The sequence below is a fragment of the Acinonyx jubatus genome, chromosome A2 (genome assembly GCF_027475565.1).
Source record: "Acinonyx jubatus isolate Ajub_Pintada_27869175 chromosome A2, VMU_Ajub_asm_v1.0, whole genome shotgun sequence".
NCBI classification, from domain to species: Eukaryota; Metazoa; Chordata; class Mammalia; order Carnivora; family Felidae; genus Acinonyx; species Acinonyx jubatus.
In genome coordinates this window covers 161858543-161873939 of record NC_069383.1, presented here as the reverse complement: position 1 = coordinate 161873939, position 15397 = coordinate 161858543, and the positions used below count along the sequence as shown (strand labels likewise).

At 64.2% G+C, this 15397-nt stretch overlaps 1 protein-coding gene across 17 annotated transcripts in view; it reads right to left on the bottom strand.

The window, feature by feature from the left end:
- Positions 1-485: 485 nt before the first annotated feature.
- PTPRS (protein tyrosine phosphatase receptor type S) overlaps positions 486-15397 on the bottom strand; it is a 95331-nt gene continuing 80419 nt past the window's right edge. For 6 of the 17 annotated variants that reach the window (XM_053220036.1, XM_053220035.1, XM_053220037.1 and 3 more), the window contains 21 exons: positions 14530-15135; positions 13992-14089; positions 13097-13350; positions 12444-12537; positions 12137-12352; positions 11631-11788; positions 11115-11126; positions 10732-10844; positions 9275-9322; positions 8050-8147; positions 7831-7954; positions 7171-7346; positions 6973-7092; positions 5478-5632; positions 5116-5401; positions 4794-4972; positions 4018-4144; positions 3738-3863; positions 2680-2834; positions 2354-2489; positions 486-1801 (listed from right to left, as the gene is read on the bottom strand). In XM_053220036.1, the coding sequence (XP_053076011.1) occupies positions 1733-1801; positions 2354-2489; positions 2680-2834; positions 3738-3863; positions 4018-4144; positions 4794-4972; positions 5116-5401; positions 5478-5632; positions 6973-7092; positions 7171-7346; positions 7831-7954; positions 8050-8147; positions 9275-9322; positions 10732-10844; positions 11115-11126; positions 11631-11788; positions 12137-12352; positions 12444-12537; positions 13097-13350; positions 13992-14089; positions 14530-15135 (3350 nt within the window). In that variant the 3' untranslated portion in view covers positions 486-1732. The remainder of the gene's footprint in view (positions 1802-2353; positions 2490-2679; positions 2835-3737; positions 3864-4017; positions 4145-4793; positions 4973-5115; positions 5402-5477; positions 5633-6972; positions 7093-7170; positions 7347-7830; positions 7955-8049; positions 8148-9274; positions 9323-10731; positions 10845-11114; positions 11127-11630; positions 11789-12136; positions 12353-12443; positions 12538-13096; positions 13351-13991; positions 14090-14529; positions 15136-15397) is intronic. The other 11 variants (XM_053220040.1, XM_053220041.1, XM_053220043.1 and 8 more) reach the window with 6 other exon arrangements.

Here is a 15397-nt window from a genome sequence, read left to right as displayed (position 1 = left end):
CACACCCTCCAGCCCCCAGCGTCTGACCAGCTCAGTGTTTGGATCCAGTCACTGGGTGGCCCATGGCGTGGGGAGAACAGTGGCTCCAACCCCGTGCTTCCCTCCGCGGACTCCGCTCCGTCAGGGGAGGGCAGCATGGCGTGGCCTTTGGCGGGGCACGAATCCCAGCTCTGCTTTAAACCCACTGTGTGACTTGCAGGCGGCACCTGTCCCCCTCTGAGCCTCTGTTTCCCCATCTGTAAACCGGGCTGATGACCGCCCTGTCAGAGCTGGCCCGGCCCCTCTGGTTCTGGGTTCTCAGATCCCAGTACGGCCCTTTAGACACCATGTGACCTTGGACGAGCAACACGACCTCTCTGGGCCACATTCTTCAGCAGACTGGTTACGCGATGGAAGGAGTACAGACCAGCTCTCCGGGCACCCGCCTGCCCCAGGGACGGGACGGGATGGACGGGGTTAGGACAAAGACTCCACCACCGGCCGGGGTCAGACGATCTTCCTTTAATACAAAGTCGATGTATCTACATACGCAGAGGTGGGAAAACCACCCAGCTGCTTCCGTTTGAATAAACAGTGTTGAAAGCGACGGCAGACCCACTCTTATACAAAGAGAAAAACTCACTTTCTCGGGGGTGGGGGGCATCCCAGTCTTCTGCCCCGTAGTCCCAGAGGGAAAGGGTCCCTCATCCGCGCAGAACATGGTCTCCCTCTCTCTCCCGGAAGAGGTGGGACCCCCCCCCCGTTTTGTCCAGTCCCCCCTCCACAAGGGCAGGAGACAGCTGGGGCTCAGGCGGCGGGGTAGGGGGGGGGGGTCGCTGCCGTCTCCTCGGAGGCAGCACCCACCCCGGTGGGTTTGAACCTGACGCTGGTGGGCCGGAGTCCCCCCGCTGCCCCACCCTCAGAACGGTCCTTGATATGTTTCAGAATTAAAAAAAGACAGAAGAGAAAAAAAAAAAGAAAAATGCAAAAAAAGGGAAGAAACCAGGAGCAAAAGGGCCTTCTGTTCTTAAGTGGGGCCCACCTTCTGACGGCAGGAGAAGAAAGCCAGGCGGCCCTGGGGCTGGCTGACCGACCCCGCACGCGCAGGCCTGGGAACACAGCCGTCGCCCGAGAACGTTCTCTACGGTGAAAAAATAGACTGTCTGTGAACGGAACAGGAATACGCAAAGTTCTTTTTAAATCTGTTGACTGGTAAGTCTTTTTTTTTTTTCTGTTTCTTCTTTAAAAAAAAAAATGAAAAAAAATACACTATTTAAAAAAAGAAATGTCACTGGATACAGTTACACTGAGTTGGAAAGGAAAGCTGAATCCTGCACCCCTTGCCCAGTGGGCCCCCCCCACCCCCCCCCACCAGGCTGCAGGGCAGGAGGGCTCTCCGGGGGCGGGGGGGGGGGGGGGGGCGCGCGGGGTAGGACCAGGGCTCGAGCTCGCCGCCCTGCCCGCCTCCAGTTCCGGGGAGAACCCCTTGTTTGCTCACCGCCCCCCCCCCCCCACCCCGGAATCTCTCGGTTCAGAATCGGAAGGAAATGAGGAATGTGGCAGTAGCTGGAGGCGGTGGCCGGCCGGCGAGGCTGCGGGGGGGGGGGGGGCCGCATCGTTCCTGGAGGCCGAGCGGAAACGTGGCCGCTGCCCGCTCCTGCCCTGGCGGCCGGGGGTCCAGGTCTCCGGGGGCCCACCCGGCAGGGGCAGAGGCATCCAGGCCGGTGGCACGGGGCCAGCGGCGACCATGGCGTTAGGTTGCATAGTGGTCAAAGCTTCCGAGGTACTCCAGCGCGGCCTGGTAACAGAACTGATACTCGTCCTGCGGGAGGGGGGGAACCGCGGCTCAGGTCGGCGCCTCTGCACCTCCTTAGCCTGCCAGGGCTCCCCGCTGCCCTCGGGAGCAAGGCGGGCGCCCGCCTCCTGCAGCAGGGGCGAGTCGCACCTCTGCACGGTGGCAGAGGCTGGGCGCTGTCCCTGCACGCCCTCCCCCCTGCCACAGTGCCCTCGGGGCTGGGAGTCCCACTGCAGCATCGTCTCCGGAGCGACGGGACGGTCTTGAGGGACGCGGTCGCGGGGAAGTCCCTTCTGGCTCTGGGCCTCGCTTTCCCCATCTGGGGAGCAGGGGGACTTCGGGGTCCGTGGCCTGTGTCGGGGCCTGGCTGAGCCACGAACGTGCTGTGACTCTGGGAGCTGCCCCACGCCCTGGGCCGCTCCCTGGCTCTGGATTTCGGTCTATCCTTGTGTCAAAAGGTCCGACTAATCCCCTTCCGGCCCCAAACAGGTGCGGAGGACCTTCCCAGACGACCCAGGATGGAAGGTGACTGCCCCCGTCTCCCAGAACAGGAAACTGAGGCCCGCCCGCCGCCCTCACCTCCGTCTGCACCATGGCGGGCCTCTGGGTTCGCAGCATCTTCACCGTCTGGAAAATGTCCACCACGCCCTCGTACCGCATGCGCTCCAGCACGATGCTGAGCGTGATGAACACACCCGTCCTGCCCACGCCGGCGCTGTTGGGGGGGGGGGGGCGGGCACAGCCGGTCGGGGTCTGTTCGCGAGCGAACCCCGTGTGACCGCCCGATGCCTCAGGGACGCAGCCCCAACGGGAGCGCCTGGGTGGGGCTCGAGGCTGCGCTCGCTAGGCCTCGGTTTCCCCAGGCGGGCAACGGGCGCGCTGGGGCCTGAGGGACCACGGCTCACCTGCAGTGGACAGAGATGGGGCCGTCCTGGCCGAACTGTTCCTTGGTCTTGTGCACTTGGCCGATGAAGTCGATGAAGCCCTCCCCCGACTTCGGGACGCCCTGTTCCGGCCAGTCCGTGAACTGGAACTGCCGCACGGTCCGGGACTGGCCGTCCTGCAACGGAGGGGGTCCGGCCACGCCGCTCAGGTCGGCAGCGGTCGCGGCCGGCTTCCCGCCTGCGCCGGCTCCCGGCCCCGCCGGCTCCCGGCCCCGCCTTCCGTCACCGGCCAACGCCACCCTCCAGCAGCCCCCTCGTCCGGTGCTGCCCTCTCACGAGCCGCCACCCAGCGCTCCTCTGTCCCCCTCCCGTCCAGGGGGAGCCCCGCGCCACGCCGTCGCCGTTCGCTTTCATCCTTCACCACCCACGGCTGCCACCCTCGCCGCATCCAGCAATACCATCCACTGCCTCTCCGGTCCCGCCAAGCCCGTGGGCCCGCCCCGCAGCGCCCCGAGCGCCCGACCGACCAACCGCGCTGTCCGTTCATCAGGCTTCGCCACCCGCTGGCAGCGTCTGGACTGACCCGCCCCTTCGTCCCAGCCAATTCTCGCCCCCTCCCACCCCTACCTGCGTGACGCTCCGTCACCCCTCCCCACTGCGGTGGGACCACCCCGTCCCCGCCGCTCGCAGCCCACGGCCCCGCACCCTCTGTCACGTCTCCCCCACCCTGCTTTCAGCGCTGCGACACAGAGCTCCACAGACTTGCTGCTTCCAGGGGACACCCCGCTCGCTCCCTCTCGCACGGCCCCTTGGGCCTTGTTCCCTAGGCAGCAGCGCGGCACACGCTCCACTGTGGGACCCACACGGGACACGGCCCCCTCTTCCCTCTTGTGGTGGTAGCAGCGATCGTTCAGCTCGACAACCCGCTCTTCCTCCCCCCAACCCGCAATGCCTACTCCTACCCCCGGGCCTTTGCTTCTACCCCCAACTAGGGAAGCCTTCTCCGCCTCACGAGGTGGCGCTGAGCAGAGTCCGGCCCGGGGTTCCGGGCCCTCCCAGCCACCCCTCCCCATACTCACCCGGGCGTCTGTGACCTTGAACTCCCGCAGGATATACTGAGGCATGTTGTATTCCGCCATCGGATCCACTACAAAGTACTGGTAGCGGGCGGAGCGCTCGGCAGGCCAGTACTGGTGACATTTTTCCTGTTGAGAAGGCGGCGGTGGTCAGCTCGGGCCCCACCTCTGCTCCCTGGCCCCACCCTCGCCCCGGCCCCGCCCCCGCCCCTGCCGCGCCCTGGCTCCCGTGGCCCCGCCCCACCAGCGGTCCCGCCCCCCGCCCCCCGCCCCCCCGGCTCACCCTGCCCATCTCCCGCAGCTTGGTCAGCATCACCACGATGGTGGAGTTGTTCTCCCACAGCGCACGCCAGAAATCCTCCGTGGTCTCCGCCAGCGGCCCCTGCGTCGCGATGTAGGCCTTCTGCTGCCTGCGGTGTGGGGGTGGGGGGCACGTGAGATGCAGTGCCCGCCCCTGCCACGCCCCTGCCGACTCAGGACCCACCGATCACTGGGCCGTCTCCCCGTCTGTCTTGTTCGGTCCTCTCCATGAGCCCGTTGTGCACCCGGGGAAACCGTCAGCCTCGGAAGTTGCATCACCTCCCAGAGGCTGCCGGGCCTCCCCCGACCTCCCCCACCTCGTCAGGTGCCCGTAAACTCCTTCCGGGTGTCTGCACAGGTTGTTTCCTGTCACCCTCCAGCCTCTGAACAGGCGGGGACTTCTGCTGCCACACCCCACCCCTGTTGCCAGGGTGTCCCAACCTCAGCACTGACATTTGGGGCTGGGTCGTTCCCCGGGCTGGGCAGTGCGAGGCGTCCAGCAGCATCCCTGGCCTCCACCCACTCCCATGAGGACCAACACGTCCCCAGACACTGCTCGGTTTTCCCTGGGCGGCAGAACCGCCCAGGTTGAAAACCAGCGACGGAAGAGGACAGAGGGAGAACCCTGTTACAGACAGCAGCCATCAGTTAAATACCCAGCTAAAGAGCCCCTCCCCCCTCGGCTGCGCCTGCCTGTGTCCAGCTCCGTTTCCCCTGTGAGGCTGGAGGCCCCTTGGGGGCGGGGCGAAGGCGAGGTACCTGTAGCCGTCGATGAAGCTGGCGTTGATGTAGTCGGAGCCCTCCACACCACGGATAGGCTGCAGGCAGACCCGTGTGCTCTCATAGGGCATGATGTTCACCAGGCGGTTCTTGAACTTGTTACAAGGCAGATTGGCACTGATGAAGCGGGATGTGTGGGCTTTGGAGTTGGCCAGCCGCTGCGGAGACCGGGAGGCCCAGGGTCACCGGCGGGGCGGCCTCCGGCCCCTGGGGCCGGGCAGGGCTGTGTGTTTGCCCAGCCGGAGCGCGAACGGCAGCCCCGATCCCGATCTCGGCGCCCCCGCCGGGGACGCCTCCCAACCTTGAACTCGAGCTCCATGCCGGTGACGTGCTCGCCAGGCTCCACCTGCGCCAGCTTCTGGATGTAGGCATAGAGGCTGCGGGCGGGCACCTCCGTGTTGCCGCAGCCCACGGCCTCCAGCAGGGCCTCGTGGATGAAGCTGTACTGGTCCTCGGTCTGCACCATATAGTTGCGCTGGGACCGCATGAGGGTCACGTGGCCGTACACGTCCACCGTCTTCTCCGGCTTGATCCGCTCCAGCATGGCGTCGATGACGATGAAACAGCCCGTGCGACCCACGCCGGCGCTGCGGGGACACGCGTGGCGGTCAGGGGCCCCCCGAGGGAGGGCCGGGGGTGGGGGCGGGGGGCGGGCAGGGGTACCTGCAGTGCACGACCACGGGGCCCGCGTCTGGCGGGTTGCAGGCCTTCACCCTCCGCAGGAAAGCCAGGAATGGCGTCGGGTACTCGGGCACCCCGTGGTCCGGCCACGCCGTGAACTGGAACTGCCGCACCTCGCGCTTCTCGCTGGAGCCGTTCTGGGGGCCACGGGGACACTGCCTGTCACTGCGGCCCCCGAGGCACGTGCAGAGGCGGCCAGCTTCGCGCCCCGCCTCTCTCCCCAAACCACCCCCAGATCTCGGCCGGGGGCAGCTCCCTCCTCCCAGGTGTTCTGGCCAGAACTCAGAGGAGGAGTGGCCCTTGACCCAGTGCCCCCCCCCCCCGCGCATCCAACACACGAGCCCAGACGGGTGGCTCTGCCTCCGTCTATACTCCCTGGTCCAGTCCCCTCTGCCCTGGTCCCGCTGCTCCAATCCTCACCGCCCTAGTCTGTCCTCCCCGTAATAGCCCCCAGAGAGCACTTGTGAGCACCTGAATCAGGTTGGCCCTCCTCTGCCCCCCACCCTCCAGGGCTCCCACCCACCTTGGGGTAAGAGACCAAGTCCTCCCCAAGGCTCCGTATTCTCTGCCGGGTCCCCTCCCGGCCCTCCCCTCCTCGGTCACTCTGCCACAGCCGTGACATAAGGCCTTCTCGCTGGTTCTTCATCATGCCAGGCATGATCCTGCCCCAGGACCTTTGCACAGGCCGAGCCTCTGCCAGGAACGCGGTTTTCCCAGATCTCATGGCTCCCTTCCTCGCCATCTCCAGGTCTCCCAACAGATACTTTATTTTCCTCCTTCTACGTGTTAAGATTTCTTACTTGACCTATTTATTGTCGGTGCCTTGTCAACTAGACTTAAGCTCTGAAAGAGCAAGACGGTTTGTCTGTCTTGGTCCTTGCAGCGTCTCAGCACCCACATCAAGCCCTGACACACCACGTGTGCTTAGTTTTGACAGAAGACCTGGCTGCAGTCTGGGGAACGGTGGGGTACCAGTAGCACCTCTGCTCCCCATAGTAACAATTAAAAAATGCCCTCCAGATGGCAAACTGTCCCAATTGAGAACAAATGACATAGAGAGACACATGGAACCGTGTAACTGACAGCAGCCATCAGTTAAACACACGTCTAAAGATTCCCTCTGCCCCAGTCCTGACTACCCCAGCTGGCAGGGACTTTCTAGCTTTGTTTTCCACCCATCACAGGCCTAGACTGCGCGAGGCCAGAGGGCAAGGAGACAACAGGTTCATTGCTAAGTTGGGTTCTGCTGGTTTTGTCCTTCTGGTGTGGCTGGAGATGAGAGGTGCCCTCCTCTGAGCCTCAGTTTCCCCATGTACGAAGTGGGCTACAAGACCATGTGGTCAGCCTGGGCCGACATGCCTGGTTTTCTGTGTCTCTCGGGGAGCTCCCAGGGCAGAAGCTGGGGCCTCCAGTCTTCCTCTTCCGCCCCCATCACCCCCTCCCACAGCCCCAGCCCCAGCCCCAGCCCGGGTCCTACCTTGTGCAAAGAGAAGGTCCGAACACAGAACGTGGCCAGCTCGATGGTGTCGAGCAGCGTGACCTGGATGAAGCCATACGTCTCCGTGCCCCGGTTGGGCCAGTACTGATCACACTTGATCTGTGGAAGGCAAGAGAACGGAGGTGAGCACGGGCGGGGGTTGGCCGGGGGCTCGGGGGCCGCAGGGTCCAGCCTCACCCGTGATTTCTCCTCTAGCCGCGTCATCATGACGATGGTGGCTGAGCGCTGTTCCCACACCATGCGCCAGAAGTCGCCGAAGGTCTCGGGCAGCGGCCCCTGTGTGGCAATGTACGCGTTCTGCCTCCGGTAGCCGTCCACATAGTTGGCATTGATGTAATCGCTACCCACAATGCCTACAGCCCGGGGAGAAGCCAGAGATCAACAGGGGTGCTGTCGTCTCCTACGCTGGTTCTCTCTGGCCTACTGCTTCCTGGAAGTCCTCCCAGACTGCCCCAAGCTCTCCCCAAAGAAACCACGGAGCATGAATTTTGTGGTTTCTCCACCTGAGCACTACAACCTCTGGGGGCCAGCTTTCTCTGTGGCGGGGCTGTTCTGTGCATCGCAGGGTCTGAGCGGCGTCTCTGGTCCACCCTTGAAACGCTCCTAGCTCCCTCTCCCCCAGCACATGAATGCTTCCTGGGCATTGAGAACAACTGACACAGAGGGACGCGTGGAAACAGATTACGGACAGCAGCCATCAGTTAAGTACGTATCTAAAATACCCCAGTGGCTTCTGGCTGGAGCCATGACCAGAATCAGGCTTCAGCTTCCCCCTCCGTGTCTTGGCTCGTCCACACTTCAGAACGGGCAAGGGCGGGACGGGGCCCAGGCCGCTACCTTCGATGGGCTGGAGGATGACGCGGGAGTGGTCGTATGCGATGACGTTGGCGTAGCGGTTCTTGGGCTTGTTCACCTCCAGGTTGGAATGTTCCCATGTGAACTGCTGGCCTGGATCAATGGACTGCAGGGGAAGGGGAGGTGGGGGGCGTCAGGATGGGCGCTGGGGGGGTGGGGGGTGGGCGGGGGTGGGGGGAGCAGGAGGCGGGGCTAGCTCACCTCATACTCCTGGGAGAGCTTGAGGCTGTCGTTGGCCTTGAGGCGGTCCGTGTGCTCCGCCATGTCTGCGATGGGGATCGGGGGGTGGCTAAGCATGCCTGGGGGGAGAGCAGACCCCGTGGTGCGGGCCGGTCACTTGGGAGCCAGCCTGGGGACCGGGGGGGGGGGGGGGGGGCGGGGGTCGGGGGCTCTACAGTGTGAGTCTGCAATGGACGAGCCGCGGTTAGAGGGAGTGGCGGGGGAGGGGAGGGCTCAGGTCGGCCCACGCTGGGGCCAGGACCCCCGGCCCGTGGGTCTGTCTGCAGGTGGGAGTGTTCGAGGAGCAGCTCCAGCCGAGTCTGACAAGCCCGGCTGACGACGTCCACCCATCTCAGTGCTCCCAACCCAGCTGGGGACGCAGGGGCTGGGGAAGGGTCGCCCTGGAGGACCTCAAGCTCCCGGAGCCTCATGGCAAGAAGCGGGCAAGTGCCACAGAAATGGAAGAAGCAGACGGGGCTGGCCAGGCCTTTGGAGACACTGTTCCCCAGGGCAGGGGCCGGAGACACCACCCCTTTCTGGGATCAGATCCTTCTGGGATCAGAAAGACTACAACGTCTTCTGCCGGGCAGAGCTGGGGAACTGGGGAGCAGGGAGCACTGTGTGTGTGTGTGTGTGTGTGTGCGCGCGCGCGCGCGCGCGCGCGCGTGTGCGTGCGTACTCGGGGGTTCCCGTCTGTCTGCGCAGCTGCTTGGAGCAGGTGCGGTGAGCCCCTGACCTCCGGGGGCTCGTTTCCTCATCTGGCACATGGAACGGTGACCCTTCGGCGGGAGGGGTTGCTGGAGGGAACGGGGCGGGGGCCTGGCTCTTTCTCCCCAGTGTCTGCATCTGCACGACCCCTCTCCCCTCCTGGGGCCCGGCAGGCCGAGCTACAGGCCGGGCTACAGGCCGGGACAGACGTAAAGGACTGCCAGGCGGGCTTACGTACAGCTGCTGCCCTGGGCACTCCCCAAGAGCCCTTATCTAAGGAGCGAGGGCCGTTTGCTCAGTGGGTCCCCCTGCCTGTCACGCCGGAGGACCCCCCCACCCCCATAGACACACAGTCACAACCAGCAACCTATGGGCCCAACGGACCAGACCCCCGACTCCCTTGAGAAGCCAGCACAGGACAGGTGGACAGAGATGAAAACAAACAGGGGTGTGGGGGTGCGCGAAAGGAAGCTGAGAACAGAGAGACACAGGAACTAACTTTCAAAGTGAAACCCCGGCTCCCTGAGGGGGCTGCTGAGGCCTGAATCTGCAGAAACAGCAAACAATAAATAAATGAAAACACGCAGGGGCCCCGCCTCCCCCCACCCCCCGCTGGACGCACGCACAATGGCCAGCCAACAGACGCAAAGGGCAGAGCAAACTGAAACGACGAGGGACGCACGTTGCCCGGGCCCCGACCCGAGAACCTGCAGCAGCTGCCGTGTACCCCCTCTGACTGGACTTCAGCCGGTCCTGGCTCTTAGCCGTGACTTCGGGAAGATTCTGAGGCCCTAGGCTCTTTTAATGCATCCCCCCAGACCAACCTGGCCTTGGCGCCCGTTAGGGTCAGCAGAGACTTTAGATGAGTGGCAGGATGGTGAGGGAGGAGCTTGGGGGCAGGGAAAGGACATATGGGCCCATGCCGTGAGCTTTAAGAACAGCAACCGTCAGTTAAATATGTGTGTTAAAAATTAACATCTGCAGGGAAACGGAAAAACCGACGTAACCCAGTCCAGACACAGAAGAAGAAAAGTGGTACGTGAGAGGTGCCGCAGGAGACCCTTCACATCCCTTATGGAGGACTGCAGCCATCAGTTACACTTTGTCTTAGCCAAAAGGCTGAGCAGTGACTGCAGCCATCAGTTAAATACAGATGTTTAAAATCTCCTTTTGGTCGGAAACGGTTAATACGAGACGGGAGGCCGACAGGAAGCAGAGACTGGGTGCGCGTAGATGGTGGATGTAATCGTGCTGTGAGCCCAGAAGGAGAACAGCAGCCATCGGTTAAATTAAAAACCCCTTATGTGGTGAGAAGCAGCCGGCATGAGCCCAGTAAGAGGGAAAAGATGAGAAAGTATGTGGTTCACTGCACGTAAAGACGATCGAGGACAAGACCCTGGTTCGTTCAGTCTCCCCGAGGCACGGCAGGCGACTTTAGCTCGCTCCCGTGACTCTACGGGGAACCGGCAGGAGGCGGGGCCGCACACAGGAGCCAGGCAGGGCAGGGGGGAGGGGGGGAGGCACCATCTCTGTATCTCGCCACGGGGACATCCCACGGGAGGATGGGAAAAGGCCACGGAAAAACCCGAACACCCACCACTGACGGGCCCGGAGACCGGAAGTGGGGACGGAAGCATGGCCCTTTCTGCAGGAAGAAACGAGGGGGTCTGGGTCGGTTTGAGTTTTAGGTGTCCTTTCTGCTCCCAGGGACGACCCCGACCACCAACTGAAGGCAGCGTTTTGTTTTTAAAAGCCTCGCTCGGCTGTAACGGGAACCGGTCTGTGGAATCTCCAAGCTGAGGTCCATGCGGGAAGGTGGGCAGCGGGCGCTTAACTGCGCCGGAGGGCGCAGCAGGGGCAGAGGAGGGGCCGCCGAGCGCCAAGGCGGCTGCTTCCTCCTCCGCTCGGCTACGGCCTCCGGCGGTGAGGATCCTGGCGCCTGCGGGAGGCACGTACCTGGGGTCTGGAAGTTAATGCGTCTCATTTCCACGGGGTCCTTGGGGTGGTGGGGGGCGAGGTCAGCGTTGTTCAGTAGGCATTTGGTGCGGGGCTCTGAGTCCTTGCGTTTACTTCGAGGGGGCAAGCAGAGGAGCCCGTGAGCGTGCCAGCGTGTGCCCAGCGTGCCCAGAGACGCACACGTACGCGTGTGAGCCCAGGCACCGCAAACGAGCGACCCAGCCGGGAGGAAAGGGACCGTGCACACGTTGGACTGGACTTCCCGGGACCGCGCGCAGCCGCTGGCACAGCCGAGGGTCCCCTCGCCCCGCGGGCACGGTGCCACCCCGTTCCTCCTCCTCAGCTCTTGCCCTACGTCTCCTAAGGATGGGGCCAACCCTTACCTGTCAGGTTTGCTGCTCCCGAAAGCACACGCGGGTGAGGAGGAGGGAAAAGAAGACAGGTGAGGCCATGCTGGCCAAAAAGGGCCTGTTCGGGGACACTGGGTGGCTTGCTTAACCCCTCAGAGCCTTGGTCTCCTCCGGAAAACGGGGCTAATGCTTCCTGCTCGGGTCCCCGCCACAAAAAGGAACGTCCTAGCCTTCCCTTTCCAAGCTGAGACGTGTCCTGTGTGGCCACTACACTCACTGTCCTTGTGAGACGAGGCAGAGGCGGCCTCCACCCCAAATCGTCCCGCTGAGCGGAGCGTGGACCTTAAGAGGAACCGAATCACGAGCCCGCTGTGAACCCCGGCCCTTCCCCAGGCTGTGTGACTTTGACCAGGTGGCTTAACCTCTCTGGGCCGGAATTTTCTCGTTTCTGTTTCTTCTACGAGAGAACCCTTCCCTGGACCTTCCAGACCCTCCTTCCTCTTCCAGGAAGCCCTCCCTCCTATCAAGCAGGGAGTGCGAGGGGCTCACTTCTTGTAGAGCAAGATGGCGATAACAATGCAGATGATGAAGACCACAGCCAACACGGGCCCAATCACCCAGATGAGGCCCTCCTCGCCGTCCACGATGGGCTGGGGGTCCGGGTTGTCCAGCTGGAAGGGATCTGAGAAGGGGCTGGCCGCAAATGTCTGCAGGAACAGGGCGCGAGGGGCCTCCGTCAGTGCCTGTCCCGCGCCTCGTGGCCAGGTGGGTCGTCCTCAAACACAAACCTGTCTCCCTCCCCTACTCTAAAGCCTCTGATGGCTCCCGAGGACCCTGACCCCGGGGACCCCTCCCCCCCCCCCCCCCCGACGGCCTGGCCCTTGCCAATCTTTGCTCTCTCCCCTTCCCCCCTGCTCTGCTTTAGCCCGGATCGCAGAAGGCCAGGAGGATGGGGGTCTGGCTCGGAGGCCAGCGCCCTGGGGGCTGAGGTCACTTCCGGGCCTGCCCGCTCAGACGGCGAGGCTGGACGCAGGCAGGCACCACTCGGGACTCACCGGCTCGCTCTTCTGTAGCACCGCAAGCACGAAGAGGACATATCGGTGACCGGGCTCCAGGCCCCTGTTGTCAAAGCCGCCGTACTGCTTCTGGTCGCCCGGGTGGAAGGTGGGTGGCAGCACGGAGAAGCGGGCCGCGATGTAGGGGCGGGGCGCCTCCAGCTGGCGTGAGTGCCGCAGGCTGCGCCTCTGCAGCCGTGAGATGTCCTGGATGAGCTGCGGGAACAGAGGTGCGGGTGGCTCAGAGCCCGGCCGGCAGCGCCTGGGCACACAAGAGGCAGGACGGGCCTGGGCCCCGGGCCCTCACCTCCTCCAGATCCATGTCTTCCGGGCTACCCAGAGGGGCCAGGAACTGGCCACCGCGAGACTTACGCAACGGCACCATCACAATGAAGTAATTCCTGTTGGGAGAAGGAGGATCGGGGGTGCGTCCAAGGGATGCCTTGGTTGGAGGTGGATGGGGGAGCCCCTGCTCTCTGCGTCTTCCCTCCTGCTACTCCCCTGTAGCCCCAGCCATACAGGACTAGGTCCTGACTCAAGCCTCCAGGCTTTTGAAGGGGTGGTTCCTTCTGCCTCGAAAGCCTACTCCGGTTCTATTTCTTGAACTCCTACACATCCTTCAAAGCCCCAGCTTCTATACCCACAACGTCCCCGTAGTCCTTAATTCTCCTCTGCTTCCCAAGCAGAGCCCTCCTCTCCCCGTTGGGAACCCTCAACCCCGGTTGGATCTCATTCCTGGTATCCGGAACGGCAGAGGAGAAAACACAAGGCCGCCTTTAGCGACGGTGCCCGTGAGAGGTACCAGGGCAACCACGCGAGATGGGGGCTGCTGTGACTCGCGTTTTATAGACACGCGAGGAAACCAAAGCGCAGAGAGGCCGAGCGCCTGGCCCCGGTCACAAAGCTGGCCAATGGGGGTGGGAGGAATCTTTCGGGGCACTGGGGTGGTTTGGATCATACTGGACAGGCACGGGGCTCTGGCCGTCGGGCAGATACACCATGATGAAGCCGTCAGAGTCGGGCTTGGGGGCCACGCTGGGCTTGGCACTGAGCAGGTTGAAGGCGGTCCAGGCAGTGACTGTCTGCTGAAGGCCACCCAGGCTGCTGCCTCGGTTGGTCAACACAAAGTTGTAGAAGGTGTTGGGCTTGAGGTGCGTGATGAGCTTTTTGGTGGTACGGCCATCCACGTCCAGTGTGAGCCCGTTGTATTGGATCTGTGGGCCAAGGCTAGCTCAGCGGGGGCCTGGGGTGAGCCCCTGACCCTGGCTGAGCCTTGATCCCAGACTGAGCCATAATCCCAGCTGAACCCCAACTCTGAGCACTGATCCCAGAAGAAGCCTCAACCCCGGACTAAACCCTGACCCTAGACAGACCCTCAATCCCAACTGAGTCCCAGCCCTGACCGAGCCCTAATCCTGACTGAACCTCGACCCCAGGCTAAAACTCAATGCTAGACAGATCGTCAATCCCAGCTGAGCCCTGACCCCAGACTGAGCCTCAATCCTAGCAGAGTCCCAACCCTTGTTAACCCGTAACCTCAGATTGAGCCTAATCCCAGACTGAGCCTCAATCCCTCAATGCCAGCTGAGCCCTGACCCCAGTTCCCATCCCAAGTTAAGTGCTGACCGCAGACCGAGTCTCAATGCCAGCTGAGCCCTGATCCCAAGACGAGCCCAGCTCCTGAGCCTCAATCCTCGCGCTCGCCTGATCTCACTCAGCCCCAAGTCCAGCTGAATCCCCAGCCTGGTCCAAGCGCGACTCAAGACCGACGGCCAACCCTGGCCAAGCCCCAGCCCCTAGCCTGGGCCGCCTGTTGCCGGTGGGGGCTGGGGGGGGGTGGGGGTGCGGTGAGCACCTTGTAAGGTGTGGGTGAGTTATAGTTGTCAGGAAACTCCCAGCTGAGCAGGACCGACGTCTTCATGATCATCTTCACCTTGAAGTTCTTGGGCGAGACTGTGCGGGGCAGCAGCCAAGTGGGAGAGAGCAGAGGAGAGGCCCCGTGAGTGCGGGGGTGGGGTGGGGCGGGGCGGTGGGGCGGGGCGGGGTGGGGCGGCCCAGGCGCTCCCTGCCATCCGCTGTGCCTGTGCCCGTGGCCTTCCTGCCTGGCCCTGCCTGGCCCTGTCCCAAGTCCCTGCCGGGGAAGACGGCGCGGCTGCAGAGAGAAGGAGGGGCGGAGGGGGGAGGGGAGGGGGGGAGCGGGGGTGGGGGGGGCGGTGGGGGCGCTGGTCCCACCTTTGCCAACGCCGGAGCCTCAGGGTCCGGACTCGCCTTGAGCGTCCACGAGGAAGCAGAAAAGTGACCACTTACCTGGGCGGGGGGAGAGGGAGGGGGCTGGGGTGGGGGTGGGCACGAGGCCCGGTCCGGCTCTGGTGCAGGGATCGCCGCGCGCCTACCTTGGTCCCGCAGGAACGTCCGGTAGCGGACGGGGGGGCTGTAGGGGCCGGGGCCCTGGCGCGTGTGGGCCCGAACTTGGAGGTCATAAGCCGTGTCGGGCTTGAGGCCCTGCAGCGTGAGCACGTTCTCGGCGCCCGGCTCGGCCACTGCCGGCAGCTCGGTCTCTCGGGCGGGGCCCAAGGCCCCGGCCTCCCGCACGGCCACCGTGTACTTGACGATGGCCCCGTTGCGCTCGGCGGGCACGGGCGGCAGCCACCGGAGCAGGACAGTGCCGGCCGAGGCGTTGCCGGCCGCCTCGAGGATCTGCGGGTGGCCGCGGGGCGCGTCCTCGGGGATGCTCAGGGCCTCGGCCGCCTCCTCGCCCAGGCCTCCTCGGCTGCGGGCCGCCAGCCGGAACACGTACGTGGCCCCCTTATGCACACCCGGCGCCGTGTAGTGGTCCTCGGTGGGCGGGAACTCCAGCGTGGCCAGGGGGGCGTCCTCTCGGCCGAATTGCAGGCGGTAGCCCAGCACCTGGTCCTCAGCGGTGCCGGCCGGGGGCTCCCAGTGTGCCAGCAGGCTGCCCTCGGGGGTCTGCTGCACCGACAGGGTGGGGCGGCCCAGCACTGCGGGGAGACAGGGCGAGCGTCAGGGCCACAGGGCCATCCTGGCCTGGGAGCAAGGGCAGAGGGCCGCCGACTTTTGAAGAGGGTCTCGGGAGCCAAGACGTGAGGGAGCCGAGGGTGGCGGCGGAAACGGTGTTCCGGGCAAAGGAAGCAGCCTGCGCAAAGGCCCTGCGGCGGCACTGTGCCGGGCGAGTGGGAGGGCGGGCGAGGAGGCAGGGGACTCGGGGGACCTGATGCGGGAAAACATCTACAGGTGTCAGAA